We start from the raw sequence: 24239 nt of genomic DNA on the forward strand, positions 1-24239 counted from the left end.
CATTTCTGTTTTCCACTGAAGGATTTGGTTTTCTTTAAGACTATACTGACAGTCCCTTATGTTTGGAAGATTCTATTTCACTTTTATTAAACTAACAAAGACACATGCATGGAAATGACTTGAGCATATCTATGTATTGATCTTTCTAAAATTTTATGCTTGGAACAGACTACACTGATCTTTTCAGCTGTGACTAAAATAGCTCGAAGGAAAAGAATGTTGTATATTTAAGAGTCTTTTCCATGTTCCTAATTTGGTTTGAAATTCAATTCAGCAGACTCCATTTTCGATTTCTTAGAACAGTTTGCTGGATTTGTGGGCATGACATCTTCATTCTAAGGTTTGATGCATCTTATAAAAGAATGTTTGAAGAAATAGCAAAGGAAGCATTTTGATCTTTTCAGTTCCAAGCTGTCATAATAAAATTATCTTGCTGTGGAGCCTTTTTTATTTTAAACTTGTATTAATAACTGAAGTAATGTGGGACTGTACAGTCACCAAGTTTATATGAGGAGAACTGGATTTGGAAATTCAGGATTCTTCCCTAAGTTTTATACCTACTCTATGTACTAGGGATGTCTCCCCATATACCCTCATAATGCTACATATATCTGGGTACAGCTATATACAGAAATACTAGCATTTTAGCCTCAAAGAGCTTTTCAACGAGAGCTTTTCAGTAGAAATATAATGTGAATCATACATATAGTTTTACATTTGCTAATAGCCACATTTTTAAAAGTACAAAGTACAGCTTCCTACAATACAATGTCTTACAGGATGCAATGATTAAGTAAAATGTAGTCCTAGAAAAACAATGAAGTTATGTTTAGTGGAAAAATACTTTACCCTTCTTTAGTTCTTAAATTTAAATCAAATTAATTAAAATGAAATAAATCCATTTCCTCAGCTGCTCTTGCCACATAACTGCTTGATAGCCACCTGTGGCTAGTGACTGCCATATTGGACAGTGCAGTCTTAAATTTTTATGGATTTTACTCAAAGCTCTAGTGCTATTTTAATGATATTTTGTATGTAGTCATTGTTTAGGAAAAACATGATAAAACAAATATAAATTGCTATCTACAGATCTGCTAGAAATCTGGGTAAATAAAATCAGGCTTTAGCCTGATTTCTAAGCACACTTATTTCCCTGATTTTAGCTATGTAAGTGTGTGTGCTGGGTTTGGCAGGGAGCTAAGAGAGAGGGGAAACTGGGGCCATTTGATCAACCTATGACTTTTAAAAACAGATAACCCTCAGCCACTTTGAATCCCATGATGAAGTCCTAGTAAATCTAAGCTTTTCTATATCCCAAGCCATGAAATTGATAATATGGAATATTGAGGAGGGGATGATGTGGGTTTCTATGTGTGGTGAAGGGCAGCAGGAATATATTAATTTTGAAAAATAAATATCTTGTTACTCAAACTTAATGACAGTTTACATACAACATGCAACTTAAACTTAAAACTAAGTAGAGTGAAAGTAGATATTTTCTCCCGCTTTGTCTTTTTCCAGAGAGAGGAATATGATTGCTTTCTAGTACCCCTTTCCCTGAAGAAAGAAAAAGGATATATGTGTAATCACGAAAGACTTAGTAGTGTAGTGGGAAACAATGATTAGAGAAAAAAAAAAGCCCTTAAAATGGAATGTTCGGATTCTGTCCCTGGATATTCACACAATCTTTGTTACACCTTAGGTTAGACAATTTACTGAACCCTCCCCACTTCGCGAATGATGCACTTTTCACACTGAATAACAGTGATGGGATGTGTGGAGTAATAATAATTTCTCATCCAGATGGGTGCTTAGATAGCATCTTTTGCTGTGAACTAATGCCAGTAAAACAAATATGAACGATCTTCAAAAAATGCAAAAGAGAAAATTGTGATTAGTTCTTTGGGTGCAATACTCTATGGCATAGCTAATGAATTCGTTTGGTACAAAGATTTTTTTCTGCCTAAGAAGTAATGTGGTGAAAATCTGATTCTGTGGTTATTTCTATGGTTTCTCTCTTATTGTTTTTACGAACATTTTCATTTTTAAATGTAATAACTTGGATTCTGCGTGGTGTTGTACTAGAAATATGCACTGGTCACAATACACAGTCGTGTAGAAAGCAGTAGTCAGCTCTCTCAGTGGTGAAGCAATCCACCAGAAAAAAAAAAAAATGCAACAGCGGACATCAGTCATCTAGCCGAGGAGGAGTGAAAAGAGGGAAAGTTTTACCAGAAAATATGAAGGTGTACTGTTTGTACACCACTTGTTTTGAAGTGTCTGCAAATGTCCTCCTTGGCAAGCCGCCACCACTCAGCCTCTGCTGAAGGGGTTGGGCTTGGTAGCACATTTGCGTGATGTCCTTATCTCCTGGACAGGGAGCTGACCATGGATAACCCAAGGATAACCTCCTAGAGAATTGTAACTGTGATATGGTTTTGCAGTGAGAGAAACAGATGGCACTCCAAAAGTAGGATAAATTGAAGACAGTTTATACATGAGTTAAATGCAAAGGTATGAGTAGGGTGAAAGAAAACCACAAGGAATAACTCAGGATCCTGGGGCTACCAGCACCAGGAGGCAGAGCTGTCACTCCAAGGCATGTGTGAAGGAGAAGGTGACCAAAACTTCAAAGATGAAAACTCTTTATCTTTGAGAAGGCTCCTTGATAGGAACAGTGAACTCCTGTTGACAGACCAGCAAGCCTGAGGAAGCCTTGTGGGAAGGAACCATATGAATAAATATGCCAAACCCATTCTCCTGCCTCTTGTCACCTGCCAGGGATCTTCATTAACCAAATTCAGCTGGAAGTAGGATAACACAGGAGTCTTCTGAGGCAATCAATTCAAATCCCCTCTCAGGGGAAGGAACAGAGTAGAAAGGGGTAGAGAGTGACCGGGTGCGGTGGCTCACACCTGTAATCCCAGCACCTTGGGAGGGAGATGTGGCTGGATCACTTGAGTTTGGGAGTTCAAGACCAGCCTGGCCAAAATGGTGAAACCCCATCTCTACTAAACTAAAAAAACTAGCCGGGTGTGGTAGGCGCATGTAGCCCCATCTACTCAGGCAGATGAAGCATGAGGATCGTTTGAGCCCATGAGGTGGAGGTTGCAGTGAGGTGAGATTTCACCACTCCACTCCAACCTGGGGGACACAGTGAGACCCTCTCTTAAGCAAATAAACAAAACAAAGAAGGGGGTAGAGAGTGGATCTGGAAGAGCTGATTAAAGATATTTGGCACACGTGGTACAGAAAGGAGTAAGTGGTAGGCGCTAGGTTTGCATCATAGTACACCAAGACTTGGCATCAGTCTATCAAAGTCAGTGTGATGAGGGAGCAGGAAGAACAAGGACCAGGAGGAACCATCTTTAAAGAGGAGTCGTAGAGAGGCAGAGTCACAGTACAATCCCAATCCTTGTATCAGTTAAGGCACACCCAATGCAGTAACAAAAAATCCCCAAGTTTCAGCAATTTAACCCGTAGAAGTAGAGTCACTTCTACAATAGTACAACACAGGTTTTCCTGGATGGTAGCCGGTTTTCCTCAGTGTGCGATTTAGGGATCCAGGCTCCTCCCATCTGTGTCTCTGTACCCACTAGGGCTTTGGAACCCTCTGCTTCCATCTTGTGAGTGATACAGTCTTGATGTGAGATGCGTCTCGTAAGGTGTATCTTGCAGATGAAAGAAAAAAGAAAACAAAGAAGTGCCAATTACTTCTTAAAAGCCTCAGTCTGGAAGTGGTACATGTCACTTCTGCTTATATTCCACTGACAAGAGCTAGTCACATGAGCTATCCCTGGATGTACAGGGAGCTGGGAGTATCCCTGGATGTATCTAGCTGGGTGCATGTCTTCTAGAATCAACTTTATATGACAAAAAAGGGAGCAGGAGGTTTTAGTCGACAGTTGATCCCATCTGCATAGTTCCTCATGGATTTCCATGCCTCAGTCCCAGTTCCAGAAGACCTCACATGGTCCCGGAAGACCTCACATGGTCCCAAAAGACCTCACATTGCCACACATGATCACTGATATAAACCACCTCCCCCTTTATGTGAGTCACCTTGAGACACATCTGTCCTAGCCACCAAATCCCTTGATGAAGGCATGAAGCCACACTCATTTAGGATAAGGTTTTGCAATGTAACAAAAAAGTCATCTTGTGCCTTTAACTTTCCAGAATGTTTCAACTTGGGATTTGAAATTGTTTTTCCTGTATTGCTCTAGAATCTAAAAGTGTGGTATCTTCAACTGTATACTTACTTATCTGTGGTAAATTTTAAAAACATTTTCAGAAACCACATAGCTTTTTTTACATTTGTTATTAACAAAAATTGTATATATTTATTGTATACACCATGTTATTTTCATAACCTTTTAACTATCTTAATAGTTAACTGAAGCCTAACCTGACACAAGTAATACCACTAACAAATATTTATTTGAACCAATCTTCACTGTAGAAAGTTATCTTGGCATTACATATTTAAAGTTGTGAATATACTGATTTCACCACTGAAGGTACTCATTTCTTCCCTTGCCTTATTTCAAAAATTGTCTATATTAAAGAAAATTAAAACACAAAAAGGGAAAGATTTGCCAACTACCCTAGAGAGTATATCAAGATTTTTTTGAGATTTCAAAGTATGAAGTTGCAGCTGTCCCATGATTTCAGCCAGAATTTGACCTAATGCACATGAGTAAGAGTGGGCTTAGTAGGCCCAAAAGCATTTGTACTGGGAAGCAGAACACTTTATGGTGGTTTTTTTCTTTCTTTCTCTTTTCTTCCACCAAAAGGGATAGTGCATTACCACCAGGGCCAACAGAAAAACCACAGTGATTCGGTCTGAATTCTGAAAATGTAAAGGTTTTTCAACAGACATTTTCATACTTTTGTCAAATTGTCAAACTAAACATACATCTATGAAAATCTAAATAACAGACACATACCACATAGTCTATAATGCAGAAGTGAGAAACAAACATAAAAAGCACAGAAGGGCATTTTATTTGAAGAAGCAAACAGAAACACGATCCACAAAACAAACAGGGGAACAAAAGGAAGAGGGAATCATTCAGGCTGGCGTCAGCTGTGTTTTGTGTCATCGTCCTCGTCCTCGTCCTGGTCCTCATCCCCATCCTCATCCAAAGTTGTGATTAGATCTTGTTTGGCTTCCGGGACACTATTAAGCCCTTAGAGGAGAGGGATCCAGAAGGGAAAGGCACACATAGCCACAAGCCATTCATTGATGGCGCATGCGGGGCTATACCTGAGAGTGACCACCTGGGCCTATGGGAGAGAACGCTACAGGAAAATGGAGACCGTTATGACTCCTCCTGCCCCCAGGACAGCCCATTCTCAGGGAATGTTCGAACTTAGCCAGAGGCCACTCGTCTTTGAACCTCAACTCTCTGACGTGGAAATGAGAAACAGAACACATACAAAAATGATCTGTGAACAGCCCATACTGATGTTGCAAAGGCCAGACACTAATATTCATGGACTTCACTCATGGTGTGGCCCCTTAGGCTCTCACGAGGAGCCATAATCAAGCCAGGTTCTCTGGTCCTTAGTCCACTGCTGATTTCGAGTGGTGAATTAAAGCACATAGGAGGAATGTGGCTGAGAAAGAGTGGGAGGAGGCGCCCAGAGCAGGGAGAGTGGCTTAGAAGCAGACACACTGATGGGCAAGAAATGAGACCTCACTGCCTAGCAAAAAGAGAGAAAACAGCACAAAACTATACAGGGAAACAACCAGAAAAGCAATGTGAGGCAATTAGTGTAGGGACTCGCCTGCCCAAGCCTTGCCAAGCTGGAGGAGAACACTGCATAACAGAACAGGAGGGTAATTCCCATTCAAGAGGTCCCCACTGATCCCAAAAATGCTACATTGGGCTCCTTGTGTACTATTTAATGAGGCAAGCAAGAATAAGACAAACCTGGGAAGACTTGCCTGTTATTAATGTTTGAATGCTACATGTTTGTCTCGTATTGTAATGCAAACTTCTGTGAGAGGGTTGGTGTCTTAGTAAAGCAGAGTTTAACACTTAGGTGCCCAGTACAGAGTAGGCATTCAATGAATGTTAGTTAGCTTGAATTATCTGTAAACTCCACTATTTGAGAACACTTTTTGCTCTTTTATACTCAATAGTATTACTTGGGAGTGACTGAAATTCCAGATGTTTAACTCTAATCTGCCCACTTAAATTTCAGGAGGATTCGTTGAATGAGAATGAGGGGAGACTTTCATTAGATACGACAATTCACCCCAGCAGAAATTTAAAGGAGGAGATTTAATTCTTATATATTCACTGTAGATTTCTAACTTGGGTCCCATTTTAAAAGCATGCATTATGTTTAATTTTTAGTATTTTAGGAAACCTAGGTTTCCCATGACACCCAATTATCTAGATCTCAATTTGTAGAACAGAGAGTTACTTTCTAAAGGTAATTATGTTTTAAAATGCAAAGTTACATTTGCGTAAAAGTTGCTAGCTAAAGTCAGCATTTTCCAAAATTAAATGACTTGGACTGTCTTGTAGTGTTTTTTGCAACCCAGCAAAGCACCTGCCTATAATACTGCCAAACATATGAGTTGGTTTTATTAAACGTTTGTTAATTAGTGAAGCATAGTTTTCTTGTTCTTGTTCAAGTTCTATGGACAAGTTGGACCTGCTACTAGGTTGGATTAATTCATGCATCTCTTCTGTTGCCAGTATTCTAAGTGATTTTTAATTATTTTTAACATGTAATTTGATGATAATGATGAAACCACACCCTTCCACTGGGTCTCTTTTGAGTATGCGTTCATGACATAATGGAATGTTTATTATTAAAGGCATTTAGTTAAGAGAAAGAGAAAGAGGAAGAGATGATGAAAGAGAGACAAAGAGAAGCTACAGAGCTCATTAGTTTATACTGGCCTTGACGATATTCCTCAGGCATTCAGTACGCACTTAAACACTTGGAAATAAGTAAGCCGCATGGAATAGATGAATATAGACAGATCTTTTATTGTTGTTGTTGTCCAGAATGTATCAATGCAGTTAGCTATGAAGAGAAGGTTAAAAGAGATCACATGAGATCACGTGACGTCTTTTGCTCTCCAAACAGACCTACATCTAAAACCTCCTACAAAGATGTCTATCTACCTGCATCTAAAACCTCCTACAAAGATGTCCGTCTCTTCTCCCCTAAGGGAAGATCTCTCTCCATTCATAGTCTATACCCCTGGCAGTGAGGAATCGAATTAAATGGACACAGCTTCTTGGAAGCCTGGCTCTCTCTCCCCATCACAGATCACTGAGGGCTTTTTTTTTTTTTTTTTTTTTTTTAAGGATTCCAGAGATAAACTTCATTGTCAGCTGGGGGCTATATAAGTGATTCTCTTTTTACTAATGAAAAAGCTTGAGTTCAGAGTAGCACTTTTACTGGTCACTCACTGAACTAGAGATGAAATTTTTAGTACAGTGCCACTGGAAGCAGAAAACTGCTTCCTCTAGCCCGGAGCCCTTTTAGCTCCAAACTGGCACTTTTTCTTTTCTAAGTGATGTTAATCCTACAAACATAAGGAAACTGTGAAACTAGAGGACACACTGGGATAGATTATATATGTAACAATGCTCTCAACGTTGAAAATGATATAAAAGTAAGCAGTATGACTACCATTTGTTTGTCAGTTTGGGGTTCGATCCATCCATGAAATTTTGCTTTCGAAAATTGTGTCCTCATTTGAAACTGGTAACAACCAATCCAAATCTTGGTAACATGTGAGGTCGATCTTGATATAAAAATAAAAACCTCCCTTGAAATTTTCCTCAACTATGATAAGAATAAGCATATTTTCTTCCTTATTAGCCAAGCTTCGTATCTCTATTTCCCCAGTTTTTTCCTAGTATAAGCAATTATGCTTGTGAATGCAAAGCAACCCACATTCTTTTCATCTTTCTTTCTTTGATATTATTGAAAAGCATCCATATCAGTGCTAAATAAGCTATACAGTGGGTACACTTGATCATTTAAAAGAAAATGGAATAGTATATTAGGTCTCCAGAGACGCCATATTCTCCAACAGACTCCTTCACTGGGCCCCTGGCTCCTGTTCTCCAGTGCATACTTTCTGTAGAGTGGCTCAGTTCCCAGGGCCAGTGAGAGGGTTCTAGCAGATTTAACTACATTCAGATTCCCTGTTCTGGAAATCCGTTATGAAAGCTAGAAACCAAGAACTTCAGTCTCATCCTGAACAATGAGCTAAGGTTCAACAGGTAAGGATGGTCTTTTGTGCTTCTTACTCACTAGGCACTAGATGCTAGTGAGTGAATACAGGAAAAGCTTGTGGACTCAAGGGGGTTGCTTGGGAGGATTGGAGAGAGGAGATGCACAGGTAACTTTTTTGGGTTGGGGGGGTCAAATTTTTAAAACTGTAATTACTTGGAAAATGCAGGAAAACTATGATACTTGTCTTGATTTTGTAATTTTAATAGTCGATGGCTGAGGTTGGTGTGATCCTCTGTATTCTCATTACCTTGATAATGGGTTCTGTTTCCAGTCTTTGATTCATCCTTCCCCCATTTCCCAAATATGAGTTGGTTTCATGGTAATTAACCACTGTAATGTCCAGCCTAGGTCAGTGCAGGTGGGACAATATAGTAAGGGCATGTGGATGTGAAGCCATTTGTTAGCATTAAATATGAAGTTTAAATATATGTATACATACATACATATATATATTCAAAGAGTGGTAGCACTATAATCTGATATTAAGCATAGTTTTATGATGTGACATGTATTTTACAAAGCAAAATAATTGAAAGTTATGCTAGTCAAGCTTTTGTTTAATGGAGACCAGTTTATGCTTGGAGCATTTTAATTATACAGCTATGTTAATTAGCCTATTTTATTACTTGTGGTTTAACATTATTAGATTTAGGTTGTAATCTCTAATGATCATTTGCCTCTGACTTGTTAACTAGCATATTGTCATTAAAATAAATTTTAGAATTATATTGTCAGTGTAGTTAGTTATTATCCCTTAAGTAATATAAACAAGTAGAAGAACTTGTGCCAGATGGTGGAATAAACTCTCTTATCACAATTCATTTTGCAATGTCAAATTTTACATAGATTCCAAATACTAGAAATACCATATGTCTTGTAATTGTGAAAGACGTACAAAACTAGATCTATTTCACCATACTCAAGAAGGATATGTAAGTAAATGTTTATTGTAGTGAAATCTGTGGTTGGCAAAATGATGAACTATTTATAGGATATTTAAGTGTACTGTAAGACTGAATTGTAAAGTGTACAGACACAAAATATCAGTCTTTAAATCTCCTTGGCTTGTGAAAGGAACTGCAATTAGATGTGTCTGGGATCACAGGAAATTACTTAAAGTATATTCAGGCTATCAGGGTTGATCTGATATTTCAGAGAGATAGTATTTTTGAGGCTCTGTTAAAAAACATGTTCAAAATTACATAGCACAGAAGATTTTCCTTGTCTTTGTGGCCTTGCCAAGATGTTGTTACTTTATCTGTAGTGATTATCTAGGCTGACTGAGCACTCCAGGTTACATATTTTTTCAAATTATAAACTGTTTTATAATAACATAGAGACATTTATTGGTCTCCTTTACAGTATATAAATGTTAAGCCAATGCATAGCCTTGCCCACCTACACCTAATAAAGACATATAGATTTTAAACAGGCAAAGAACATCTTAATTTTAACCGGGTATAGGTTTCTGTGTCCTGTGGAAATGACTAAGCAACAATCAGCAAAAGTATCTATCTTTCCCTAGATTTTTAGGATAATTTGATAAGCAGCCAAATATGTATGAGTACTAATTTTGAACTTCAGTTAGTGATCACCGCTTGGGCAGAGCCAAACTCCATGACCCCGGTGGACTTGTTAGCATTATTTTGCAGTGTTAATTGATGCCAGGCCTAGAATGTGAAAGCAACAAGCAAAGGCAATGCTTACATTGCAGGTGAACCAAGTTCCTAGAATCTCTATTTAACATGCATATTCTACCTTGTTTTATAGTTAATTACTAACATCCCCTGTCCCACACCTTGGTTTGTTCTCTTCTATAGGGCAAGACCTGGGTGTTATTCATCTTTGGGGCCCGCAAACCCTTAACCTTGTTCCTTGTACGGATGGGGAGCTCAGTAAATGCTGAGACGAAAATTCATATCTGGAACTATAAACCACACCCTTCGAACATGATTAGAGGCCCTGTTGAGCTCAGTCAGTGCTAAGGCAATGTTACGTAGTTATTACTATTATTTTTTTTTTGTTTTGGTTTGGTGTTCTATTTTGTTTTTGAGACGGAATCTCGCTCTGTCGTCCATGCTAGAGAGCAGTGGCACGATCTCTGCTCACTGCAACCTCCATGTCCTGGGTTCAAGTGATTCTCCTGCCTTAGCTTCCTGAGTAGCTGGGATAACAGGTGTCTGCCACCACGCCCACCTAATTTTTATATTTTTAGTAGAGATAGAGTTTCACCACATTGGCCAGGCTAGTCTTGAACTCCTGACTTTAAGTAATTCACCTGCCTCGGCCTCCCAAAGTGCTAGGATTACAGGTGCGAGCCACCACACCCAGCCAGTGTAGATTATTATTATATTTAATCTGAAGTGAAAACAAAATACCCACAGCTAAATTTTTTTAAAAACTACCATTCACATTACAAGTTACTTCAACTTGGAAGAGTAAAGCTATGGACATAGAGAAATGTTAGAAGGAAGCCATCCCCCACCCCACCCTGCTCAGTACTTGCTTAAAAAAAACTATCTTCAAAACCAGCAGTGTCATCTTTCCACCATCTGGTGGGCTCTTTCCAGAGGGATGAGAAAGGCACAGTCCCCAGTGGTTATCTCCTGTAGGAAGGTGCTATTTCTTCTCTTGGGTGGTGATTTTTCGGAAAATGGGAAGCAAACATACATGGTGGGAATTCTTCTGAAGATGTGCTTTCTAGGGTCTTTGCCCAGAGTTGGTGAGGTCGGTGTGTACACATAAGTTTCAAAACCTCAGACATGTCTTTGCATGTTTGGTCTGACTTTGGCTATGCTCAACCAACTCATAAGAAAGCAAACATACTCTGTAGGAGCAACATCTAATTTCAGTAAGAAAGGCTAATTACAGTGAATTAAAATCTTTATTTATTTAATCTTCCTACAGTTATCCTTTTAATATGTTCTGTAATTGCAAACCTTTAGTCTGTTAATCTCTGATTCATTAGTGGGCTTCTCAAGTGTTTATTGAGGAACACATGTCATATTCAGGTAATTACTAATAATCTTTGTTCATAGCACATTCACAGAAATCTCTGCAGGGAGTTTCATTAGGCTCATCACCACTTATTATCAATATACAACTTTTTCTAGCAGTCTCCCGTCTCTAGAAAGGATGGAATTTGGGGCCTTTAGAATACAAAAGGCAAAGTCTATTCTCTCTTATGGCTAGCAAACTCAAATATTAAGTCTGTGTGCTGCTCTCCCTCAAATCAAATTGTCCCATTTTATTGCTGAGGAAAAAGGCAGAGGGATTAAATTACAAATCTCACCAGTTTACACTGTGAGTCAGTGGCAGCACTGGAATTATAACCGGTGGCTCCCAGTCTGTGTCTCAGTTCCTCAAAGTGCTTCCCCTCCTTTGACTCAAAGGTGGAATTATTATATAGCCTAGTGCATTGTGGCGTAAATTGCCAGTGAAGGGGAGAAAAGTGGCACTTAGGGCTGGCTTTGGTGGTAAGGATGCCCTGCATTTTCATCCTAAACAAAAACAAACCTTCTTATCTCCTTTTTGATAGCTGAAATCCCTATAAGAGAGGACACATTTTGACGGATGGCACATTAAAGTAAAAGTCACAATAAGGATGAATGATGGATGTGAATGTGTTTCCAGAAGCAGAGCTGAATGGGAGAAGGCAGAAGAGAGCACAGGAACACTACTGAACTAAGAAGTGATCCAGGGGTGATGCCAGAAATGCTCTTTACCTATCTCACTGATTTGCTTAGGGATTGGTGGCAGTGCCAAAGGGGTGGCTTGGAATGGCTTCCCACTGCCAGTCTCCATCAGTTCCCTCTCCCAAAGCACGCCGAATAATCGTATGATCTAACTAAAAAGCAGAGTGTGCGCTATGCAAATGTAGCCTCAGGACAAATCCTATCATCTACCCCAATCCAACCCTTTGCAATTCAATTACTGCATATTCATATAAAGATAGGAATATATAAGTTATATTAGGTTGGTGCAAAAGTAATTGCGGTTTTGGCCATTAAAAGATTGGGTGTTAGGCACCATTAAAAGTAATGGCCAAAACCACGATTACTTTTGCACCAAATGTATAATATGTAAGTTGTATATGTATATATACTATATATGCATATATAGTGTATAGTGTACAAATTTATTTCTAAAGCCTCCACTCCCCAGAATAGACTCGTTCAGTATTTGTTAAGAAGATGATAGATATAAAATTACTTTGGAAATAAAGGCACTGCATAAATTTGAGATTTTAGAATTTTCAAACACCCTTGTCTTGAGACTTTTAAGGCAGCAAAGCCATTTTATTTGTTACAGACATACCTTTCTTTTGGCCATATCTTCAGAAGTACTCAAACAAATGGAAGTGGCATATCTCTGCTGAGACTGAGTCACAGACTAGTTTAAAATAGAATATCACTGAGCACACAGTGAAGACAGTGCAAAATGCTGCAGTCATGACTCTCAGCTAATTTAGAAAAAAAATGCTTCCATTAGTGCAAACATTTTTTGTCTAAAAGATATGCTCGTACATTTGTTTGGGAACATTGAGAAGCCCTTCCTTACCCTGGTGGCTACCACACTAACTCACTCAGTATTGTGGCTGGCGAATGACAGGGCCTGTTTCCTCCCATTTGTTAAGTGTGTGCAGTCCTTTGGCTATGAGCACAGTGGCAGATAGGTATCTGGCTCCTTTGCAATGTAGCCTAGGGTTTGAGCCACATTCCTTTCTCTTGTGTGTGATTGTGATCGGATGTTAAGCACCAAATATGTCGCAAGTGTTACTTCATTGTCCACTCTGTCCGTGTGGCAGCAAGTTTCCATTCTAATAAAAGAAGTTACTCAGATGGCTATTCCAGATGTATTTAAGCTGCTTTTATTAGGACAACGGAGAAGTCCAACCCTTTCTTCTAAATGCAATCAAGAGTGGTGTGGCTTTGCCTTTGTAATTTTACAAGGGGTTGTATTACGTAACTGGAAAATTGTCTCCCTGAGCATAGAGAGAATTTGTTAGCAGAAAATGCAGCTTGGAACATGCTGATGTAAAGCTTCAATCCAAGAGAGAAACCTTTTAAGTTGCTGAAATGTAGAGCAGAGGAAGAAGGAAATTGCTGTTTTACATGATTGACCAAAATGCACTATAATTATATCAACTTGAAACAGATTCCTGAGAAGAACTGATAACTCTGTGATCAGAATAAGTCATGTATAATGGAACAAAATACTGCAACCACATACTGCAAGTGCTTTCTCTGCAAAATGTAGACATGATGTATGTGAGATACACAGTAGAAGAGACAACTGTTCTTACCTTAGCCTGTGTAATGGGGTCTCTCGCAGCTTTAGCATAGTTAAGAATGGAAAGGAGGCTTTACTGGGGCTTTAGTAGTTACCATGCCTGCCCATGCTTTTGCATTGCTCATGCAACACAGTTTATGGACTCTGCTCTTGTAATGTTATTTTGATGTTGCCGCTCCTGGTTGTAATTAAATCAGCGTCACTCATCAGACAGTCAGCTCCTAAATGAAGCACTCCTCAAGGATTTCATGGACTGCCCTTTCTTGTTGCCTGTTCTAAAATCTGTGGGTAAAGTTTAATTGCAGATATGTAGCCCCAATATAGTCTTTCTTTATTTTCCCTCTCCCTTTCCCTTCCATTGTCTCTGCAAAGTACTATTTCCCACCCATAAATAGCCGATCATCCCCAGTAAGATACTAGCATCTGATATTCTTGAAACACTATTTCTAAACATCTGATACTCTGAAACACTATTTGTAAACAATAGTTTTTGTGTATGGTAGTCATCTATTTGCACATCTCTTTCACCTTACTGAAAGCTTCTATAAGACAGGGCTTTTTCTTATTTCTTTGTAAGCCCCCAAATAGTAGAGTGTATAATAAATAGTTGTATTCAAGAACTCTTATTAAGTGAATGAACAATAGATTGGAAATATTATCTATTTGCTTCTGCAAAGAGAAAAAGAAATTGCAACTAGTGAGTGAAGTGCCTAGACTTGTGAAATCATCATATTCTGTATTCACGTTTGCACAAGCTGTCGGAAAACCCACCTGGGAATTACCTGAGCATGCAGACATCATAGGCAAAGCTGAGGTCTGTGACCACAGAAGGGAAGGAAAGGCTAAGGCTGAATATCTAGACATAGGACATGCTTGCCTGGCCCATCTGCTGACTTGTTCACAGACCCATCTTGAACCAGGGCCATGCAATTGTGCAATGGCCATCCTGAGGTAGCTGAAGTGCTGAGCTGAGCAGCAGAAAAGGTCAAGTGCTTTATACTGGGCTTTGACTTTAGCTCCTGTATACCTTCTACCAAACCACTTCAGATCTCCGTGCACGCTGAGCAACCAAGTGCATGCATCAAGCAGGGTACTGTAACATTTTCCCAAAGGAAACACGGGGTAGGCGGCTGTGGTGTTTGCTTCCCTGTTAGAAAAGACAGCTTTCCCTCACTGGCCATTGTTCCTGTCATCTCCCCAACTGGCATGCTTCCTCCTGATTTACTCTCTAACTCCCACGAGGAGTCAGCTCAGATCCTTCTCTTCGCTGAAACCCTTGCTGACCCTCTGCAGAGAGCAGTAATTGCTCCCCTCTTGAACACCTGGACAACCCAGTGTCGATGCTACTTCACATTTTGCATATTTCCTCTTATATTGTTATTTTTTTTCTTTCTTGTGCTTCTTGAGGTTGAAGGTAATACTCTGGGTTTTTGTAAAACCTGTAGCATCCTAAATCATATGGCACACATTAAGAAAATATTTGGTAATTCGGGAAAATGCATCTAGAAAGAAATTTGCTGAGATAAATGAACTTAATTAAAGCTTATTACGGATATTATGAAAAGCATCTATGCTTATATAATACTTTCATAATATATAAAACTATTTTGAATACTTTTTTAAAAGAACAGTTAGAGAAGAGTCTTGGTTTTTCCCACTAGATGTAAGAAAGGATTTTATACTCAGCAATGAATATAGGTTACAAATATGCAAATACAGAAATGAAGATTCTTATTTGAACTGAACCAAAGTCATATTTTGGAAATTGCTCTGTATGTTTCAAAGTTATTTGTTGTCTAGGAGTAGTGGCTCATGCCTGCAATCCCAACACTTTGGGAGACCGAGGCGGGAGGATTGCTTGAGCCCAGAAGTTCCATACCAGCCTGGGCAAGAAGGGGAGATGCCACCTCTACAAAAAAAATTTTAAAAATTAGCTAGGCGTGATGGTGCATGCCTGTAGTCCCGGCTCGGGAGGCTGAGGTGGGAAGATCCTTTGAGCTTGATCCTAGGAGTTGGAAGATGCAATGAGCCGTGATCACACCACTGCACTCCACCCTGGGGACAGAGCAAGCCCCTGTCCCCCCCCCCAAAAAAAGAGGAGAATATGTTAAATGTGGCATTTTAAAAAATTAAGGAGAAAAAGGACTACCCAACAAGCTTGCCCCTTTCATTATGTTCCTGGTGCCTTTATTTATATTCTAGCACCATTATTTCTCACCCAGACTATTGTATCTCCTTCCTAACTGTTCTCCCTGCCATATTCCCTTTCTAATCCATCCAGTTGGTCAATAGATATTCATTTAGAGATTTTTATTGCAAAGATCTCTGCTGGAAGACTGAACTCCCACTTCTCTGAACAGTACTGTTCACAAAATTCTTCACAGTACTGTTCAGTACTTCTTCACAAACACATCTAGCAACTTTCCACTCTACAAAACTAAATGTAATTCCAGCCTTGCTTTGCTTTTCAGTATTATACCACACTCACTCTGGCCATATGCCCAACTGCTTCAGTCAAAGCAGTACACTCATTCTTCTGTCTGATACGTGTCAGTTTGTAGCATAATTCTGTGAGGCCTAGAACTATAAAATATGTTATTACTAGAAGTAGAAGTTGTGTTCATATCATCAAGCCAAATCTAAGAAAAGCATTTTGAACTAAATAATATCAGAAGTGTTTTTGAAAAGTTCTTTTTAAAAAGCAGGTAAAATTGTGGAGGGATTTCCCTCCCACAGAAGGAACAAGAGCCCTAACTTACAACAGGAACAATAAAGTATAGCACAAGGAACAGGCAGGGTAAAGAACCCAAAGTATAGAGAACAACTCAGGTATGGGAGAAATGAGAGTACTTGTTACAAACCTCTTTAGAAACAAACTGCAGAGCAAATACAAAACAAAAAGATAAGACCCTAGTACTGGAAATTTCCTTCCACATTTGGAGGGCTAAGAGTTCAGAGATGCATGATCATATGCAAAAAGAAGAAAAAAGAATTTACCTTTCAAAAATGGGGCACATGTTTATTGAGCTCTAATTATATGCAGGGCACTATGCTTCTGTGAAGATCCGGGTAGCCTGAACTACCCAGAATTATCAACCTTGTTCCATTACTGAGTAGTGATAGTAAACTGTAGAGTAATACAACCTCAATATACAACCCCACCTCTTGCTTCAAATGCAGACTCCTGCCTGCCAGAATGAATTCCAAATTTACAGTCAGGATCAATATTAGGCCCTATTAGCTACACTGTATTTTTTTTTTTTTTACTTTAAGTTCTGGGATATATATGCAGAACGTGCAGATTTATTGCATAGGTATACATGCACCATGGTGGTTTGCCACACCTATCAACCCATCTTACAGGTTTTAAGCCCCACAGTCATTAGATATTTGTCCTAATGCTTTCTCTCCCCTTGCCCCACAGCCGCCGACAGGCCCCGGTGTGTGATGTTTTCCTCCTTGTGTCCATGTGTTCTCATTGTTCAACTCCCACTTATGAGTGAGAACATGCAGTATTTGGTTTTCTGTTCCTGTGTTAGTTTGCTGAGAATGATGGCTTCCAGCTTCATCCATGTCCCTGCAAAGGACATGAACTCATTCTTTTTTATTGCTGCATAGTATTCCATGGTGTATATGTGCCACATTTTCTTAATCCGGTCTATCATTGATGGGCATTTGGGTTGGTTCCAAGTCTTTGCTATTGTAAATAGTGCTGCAATAAACACACATGTGCTTGTGTCTTTATAGTAGAATGATTTCTAATCCTTTGGGTATATACCCAGTAATGGGATTGCTGGGTCAAATGGTATTTCTGGTTCTAGATCCTTGAGGAATCGCCACACTGTCTTCCACAATGGTTGAACTAATTTACACTCCCACCAACAGTGTAAAAGCGTTCCTGTTTCTCCACAGCCTCACCAGCATCTGTTGTTTCCTGACTTTTTATTAGTTGCCATTCTAACTAGCGTAAAATGGTACCTCATTGTGGTTTTGATTTGCATTTCTCTGTTGACTAGTGATGATGAGCATTTTTTCATTGTTTGTTGGCCGCTTAAATGTCTTCTTTTGAGAAGCGTCTGTTCATATTCTTCGCTCACTTTTTGATGGGGTTGTTTGGTATTTTCTTGTAAATTTGTTTCAGTTCCTTGTAGATTCAGGCTACTCTGTATTTTTAACCTTTGTACTAAATTGCCATCAAGGAACACTTATTAAGATAAGAAATAGCACTACTGACTTTTTTCATATGCATTTTCAGAATTCTGAATTCTACATTAAAACAATCTGTGATATCTGTGTATGCTTTTCACAAAAGGAAAAAGCACAAATGCCTCAGGGCAAATCTGCCTGGCTAAGAAATAGATGAAAATACATTTTTTTCTATAGATTTCATTAAATTACAGAGAAATATAATTTTAACGACTATGAAAATAAGGTAAAGATTATATAAGGCTAATAAATGAATAAAATCCATACTAAAGCAGAATATTCTAGATTAATCTGAAAAGCTGAGTTGCTAAGACTTTAAAAAATGAGAAAAACCATTTGGCAAAATCTTTAACTTAGAATTTTTGGTTTGATTTTGCTTCTAGGTTTCAGATTCAGAGATGTGCAACCGATCCAAACAGTTATAAAAGCTTGGTAGACAGCTTTCGAATGATTTTCCAAATGGAAGGGTATGTATATTCTTCGTATAGCCATTTTAATATGTTTCTACTTAACATGTCTTCTCATTTCGAATGGATTATTTTCCTAGTCTTCCTAGGGGCAAAATACTTAAAAGGGTACCTTTCTACTTTGTTATGTTTTTCCTAATAATGTGACTGAAAACTGAATGTATATATAATGGAAACTACTACAAGAAGATATTAATGACTAGTTTAATGACAAGAGGACAATTCTTAATTTATGCCACTAGGGCTGTTTAAAGTTTCTAAACTCAATAGTTCTTTATTTTGGTACTGTAATATAATGTCCAAATTCATTCCCCGTTCACACTCTAGTTTATGAATATACAAATAAAACAGATCTGTATCAAAAATTGATGCATCAAGGTTGGGAGCAGTGACTCACACCTGTAATTCCAGCTACTTGGGAGGCTTAGGTGGGAGGATTGCTTGAGCCTGAGAGGTGGAAGTTGCAGTGAGTTAGGATGGTGCCACTGCACTCCAGCTTGGGTGACAGCAAGACTGTCTTTAAAAAAAAAAAATTGATGCGTCCAATTAATCATCTGATCTATTAAATGATCAAATAAATAGAATATTTGTTTACATAGGCTAAAATTATCTTCAATGTGTAGATTCAGTTAAAAACTGTATCCAGTAAACATATGTGTGCATGTGTCTGTTGGAAGCGAGGGGCTAGGGGAGGGATAGCATTAGGAGAAATACCTAATGTAGATGACTGGTTGATGGGTGCAGCAAACCACCATGGCATGTGTCTACCTATGTAACAAACCTGCATGTTCTGCACATGTATCCCAGAATCTGAAGTATAATAAAAAAAATTTTTTAACTATCCAGTATAATTTTCAAGGAATATTATATTTGCTTTTGGAAATTGTTTTTATAAGAAAATTCGCTGAAAATAATAATCTTTCAAAAATGCAACAGTAATAATAATAACTAGTATATATTTAGCTTCTATTATGTAGTAGGGATTCTTCTTACAACTTTATGATGTAGGTTCTGTTGGGTTCCATTCCAGTTGGACAGATAAAGAAGACTCAGAGAAGTTAGTAAGTTTCACATTTCTGGTGAGTAGTGGAGCTGGGGAATCAAATCTAGGTCTGCTTGACCCTAAAGCCCATGCTCTTAACTGCTGTAGATCACTACCTGTCTTGCCAGGTTACACTATAAATACTATTCTGCTAATCACTTATTTCAGTTAAACTTGTATTATGGATATCTTTCCATGTCAGTATATTCTCTTTAACAGCATAGTAACTTACTTTATCTATATGTGGCAATTTATTAAATTAATCTCTATGGTAGACCTTTAGGTCGCTTCTAAATTCTTGCTATTATAAACAATAGTGCAATAAATATTTTCATACTATCTTTGCACATTTGTGTGTATCTATTTTAATATATAGTATATATTGATATATATTTACATAACTTTTATATATTTTTATAGTTTTAATATATTGGTACAATAAAGTACATTGCTAGCTATGGACTTACAGGATCAAATGATATGCATGTTTTATATGACAGATGTTGACAAATTACCTTCCAAAAACTATGTACTGATTTTATACCCTTAAGATTTGAAAGTTCTTATTTCTTCACACACTCTGAAATACATTATAAATCATTATTTGGTATATCTGTCACTGATATGTATCTCCTGTTTACCATCTGATAGATGAAAAACGGAACTGTCCTAAGTGTATTCCTTTGAATGTTACTGGAATTGAGCATACTTTCATATCATTAGGTATCATTTCTTTTGTGAATTGCCTATTTTGTGTCCTTTACCCATTTCTCTTAGATTAGATTTTTTAAATTAATTTGTAGGTACTTATTATGTATTATAGATACTAATCCTTTGACTATTATGTAGATTGTAAACAATTTTTCCATCTTGTCGTTTGTCTTAGAACTATAGTGTCTTATACGCTTTCAGAAATTTGTGATTTTTAAAGATTGTAATTTTATATTATCTATCTTTTCCATCTTGATATCTAATGATGTCACATTAGAAAAATTCTCTAACCCCAAGATTATAAACATTTTCTTCTGGTAGTTTTTTACATTACAATTTTTAAACCAGCTGATAATTTTTTAATGTGCAGTGTGGTATATAGAAATTAAATTTCATTTTGAAATGGTCAGTCAATTGTCCAAACACCACTTGCTGAAAAATCTATCCTTTACACACTAATTGGAAATGCTGCCTTTTTTTGTTTTGTTTTGTTTTGGGGGGTTTTTTGAGACGGACTCTCACTCTGTTACGCAGGCTGGAGTGCAATGGCACAATCTCCGCCCACTGCAACCTCTGCCTCCTGGGTTCAAGCAATTCTCCTGCCTTAGCCTCCCAAGTAGCTGGGATTACAGGTGCCCACCACCACACCTGGCTAGTTATTGTATTTTTAGTAGAGACGGGGCCTCACCATGTTGGCCAGGCTGGTCTCAAACTCCTGAGATCCACCCCCCTCGGCCACCCAAAGTGCTAGGATTACAGGTGTGAGCCATCACACCCAGCCAATGCTGCTGCCTTTTTCACGTATTAAACTTCTACACATATACCCTCTAATTTTCCATTTTGATTCTCCATTTCCTATTCTGTTTCATTCATTCATCTATATATAGCTATATCAGCATCATACTGTTTTAATTATTTTATCTTCAGAGTATTTGGGAAATATATAAAAATATACCTCATGGTATTGGGTTCAAGCTTCTTGTCATGGTGTGCAGAGCTTTCGTGGCGTGGTCCTTCTTCATACTCAGATCTGCTCTAGGAAGAGCAGACGGTTTGCTGCACTCTGGTCTCTCACATGCTCAGGGCTTTTCCATGCTCTTCCTTATTCCTGAAGGACCCTATCCCCAAACCTCCCCTAGAAACTATCCCTCTTCATTTAAAAGTGACTTCATATTTCACCCTCCCTGATGCTCTTTTCTCTATCATATGCTGAATTATTTCCCCTACTCTTTTCTTTCTCTACATATGCTATGTAAAAAATAGCATGCACCATCCTGGTTTATGAAGCTCATTTTCTATCTCCCCTTTCCCACCCCAAGAATATATTTCCTAAGGGTCATGTCCCAATTAGCTCTGTTTTCCTTATACTTGTGTTTGGCACTGAGTAGAGACACTCGGTAAGTATGCTAAACAAATGAATGGAAGTCATCACACCAACATCATAACGATGCAGAATGAAACAGAGATGATAACTCTTCTATAGACGAACCTCTCTGAAGTTACGATAATGATCTCGATGCTTGATTAAATATTTTGAGGTCACCTAGTGACAAAAGTCAACAAGTTCTTCTAGCTCTTACTCTGGTGATGTGGTACCTAAATGCCCTACGTTGATAATATAAACCTTTATATTATGACAAGAAAGTTAAGAAAATCATAGTGTATTACATAGCCAATGAAAGTATCCCTTTCCTGCAAAACAGTAATGTCAGCGTTACTGAGATCTGTAAGTAACAGATATCCCTGAATTGGATGTGGCAGTTCCTTAGCCAAGATCTTCAATTCATGTGTGTTTTGGGAAGAATTTGATGATTCTGCTTCTGCTTAGATATCAAATAATATAACAAACATACAGTATGTGTGGTCCTTACATAGTGGAACTGGCCTTTTTCTATACCGTATGTATAATTGCTTCTAGAGCAAATTGACATTCTTCCTGTGATGCCTTTAGATCTGGACATGCTGTTAGCCAAAAGCCAAAGAGCTCTAGTCTTAGAGATGGAAATATTTTTAAAAATACAAAATAAAAAGCTCCCTGTTATTTTTTATACAGAGCAAGAGCATTTCATAGCCTTGGGTTAAACGAAAGAAAAAGCAAAAAAGAAACGAAAGAGAAGAAAAGAAGACAAAAGCCTTTTAACATATGTTGTGTTAATTTTTTTCCCTAGTCAAAGAAGTTCTTTTGACTTTCTTATTTAGTTTTTAGAGTCACTCCGTTTTCAAAGATGTCTTTCCTACTCAGGTGCCTAGAGGCCAGTTTGGCCTGTGGCCTGCAGGGAAGATAGCACTAGTCAATTTTGACTGTTGACATAATTAGGAGAATTCACCTCTCCTGGTTTTTCCTATCTCCTCCAAGTTAAAGGTTTTGAGAGCTTGTCCTTTTCTTTTATTTAAAAACATTAAAGTCTGTTAATACACTTAAAATCTGCACAGATCTCTCATTTCCCCAGCGTTAAGAAAATGAAATGGTTCTCTCCACCATTCTTAGAGATGCAATTCCTCACCTCTCTGCTCAGAATTCACTTGCTTTCAAGAGACAATAGCTCAACCACATGAGTCCGAATCCCTTTACTGTTTCTAATATTCTTTTTCTTCTTAAAAAGCATAGATACACTGTACTTTTTAATAAAAACCATGTCTTTCATAAGACATGGTTTTTCAACACAGCTTTACAGAAGTGAGGTTAAAGCTTAAAAAGAGAGGCATTCCAAATTCCAAGTAAGGATTTCTATTATATGGAATCCTCATACTGAGCTAGTTTTTACAAAAGAGGCTATTTTCTGTAACACAGAAGAGAGAACTCGTAGAAAATGAAGGCAGCAAAGAAATATCACTGTTGAGAGTACCTTCATCATCACCACAACTTTTCATCTGTGTCTGGTTTGACAGAATAAACTAATAGGTCCATCTACTGTGATAAAGTGAGCCCAGAAGACATAAAGATACAGCCTAGTTAATTAGCTGCCTTTGAAACCAATAGGGTTGGTTTTGTAAACTCACCTGGCAAACAGTGGCTGATATCTCTATTTACCATATGTCCATGCATCACGCCTCACTTCCCCTTTACCTCAGAGCATCTTATGAAAGTGGGCCTAGTCTCTTTTGTACTTGTCGTTCCTTTAAAAAGAGTGATCGAAATGTTCGCAGGTGGGTGAGGGGACTATACATTATGTCAGTGTAAACCCAGAACAGTCTTCCCATCTCCCACTCTGCCTCCCCTGAAAGTGCTTGAATGGCCATTCTTCCTGAAGTAAGGCAAAAATAGGAGTTAAACAGAACTCAAGATACTCTGGTGATGTAGGTAGAGAAAGACATAAAACTAATATTTATTTTCTTTAGTGTACCATGAACTATGCTAGAATTTTTTTGCATACGTTTTTATCAACACAGCACTATTAATACAACATAGAATCCTCATGCCCATGTTTTGTATAAGGTAACTGAAGTTAATTAACTTACCCAAAGTCACGCAGGTATAACCATGGTTTTTCTGTTAGACTGTATTTGATCTTTCACTGAAGATCAAGTTTTGTTATTTATTGGCTGGAAAGAAGATAATATGGAAAAAATGGCTGTAAATGGCTATTCTTTAAATGGCTATTCTGAAGTCTTTGATATTCCTAGCCTCAAATCACACAGCGACTTAAAGCAGCTTTATATCTTCCTTCAAGTAATGTACGAAAGCTCTGAGACCAGTATATGTTCAGTCAAGCAAATCTTGGTGATTCTGAGGCAGCACTACAAAGCTCTGGCAACTCAAGACTCAATCTAATCATTGCCCCATCCTTTGTAATTAGCTCTGTATTTCTGATAAGTTCATGGTTTTCAGTCAGTCGATTTTCATCCTGTTTGTTCCTTAGCTCTCTTATGTGAAAAATTCTTGGGCATTGGTTTGCTCAAGGCAAATAACTAGGAAACAACTAGGTCAGATTAAGCTTAGCTTCAAATGAGAAACATGTTGATTGCTGATGCCTTCAGAAATATGGTATTCTTCAGAAAGTATTGCTGTAGAAAATATGTGGTTGCATTTGGGGGGCATTTGAACTGTGTTTAGTTTCACGATTTGTTTTCTGTAACCACTGATGCTGCCCCAGGTATCATCTTACAATCAGACCACTTGGTGATTATAATATTTTCTAGTTAAATGACATTTAAGGCCTCGTTTTATGAGCTCGAGCATAATTGGCTAATTTGGTAAACTCCAGATGTGTGAGATAATGTGCCACTCATTTAAGTGCCTTTCA

The 24239-nt window shown here is 38.1% G+C and overlaps 1 protein-coding gene across 3 annotated transcripts in view; it reads left to right on the forward strand.

Annotated features, from left to right (window-relative positions):
• The window catches only part of SLC25A21 (solute carrier family 25 member 21), a 516179-nt gene that overhangs the window by 348319 nt on the left and 143621 nt on the right, over window positions 1-24239 (forward strand). For all 3 annotated transcript variants that reach the window (XM_055291500.2, XM_055291501.2, XM_055291502.2), the window contains exon 3: window positions 18159-18242. In XM_055291500.2, coding sequence (XP_055147475.1) covers window positions 18159-18242 — 84 coding nt within the window. The remainder of the gene's footprint in view (window positions 1-18158; window positions 18243-24239) is intronic.

The sequence above is a fragment of the Symphalangus syndactylus genome, chromosome 9, assembly GCF_028878055.3.
Source record: "Symphalangus syndactylus isolate Jambi chromosome 9, NHGRI_mSymSyn1-v2.1_pri, whole genome shotgun sequence".
In the NCBI taxonomy this organism is placed as follows: domain Eukaryota; kingdom Metazoa; phylum Chordata; class Mammalia; order Primates; family Hylobatidae; genus Symphalangus; species Symphalangus syndactylus.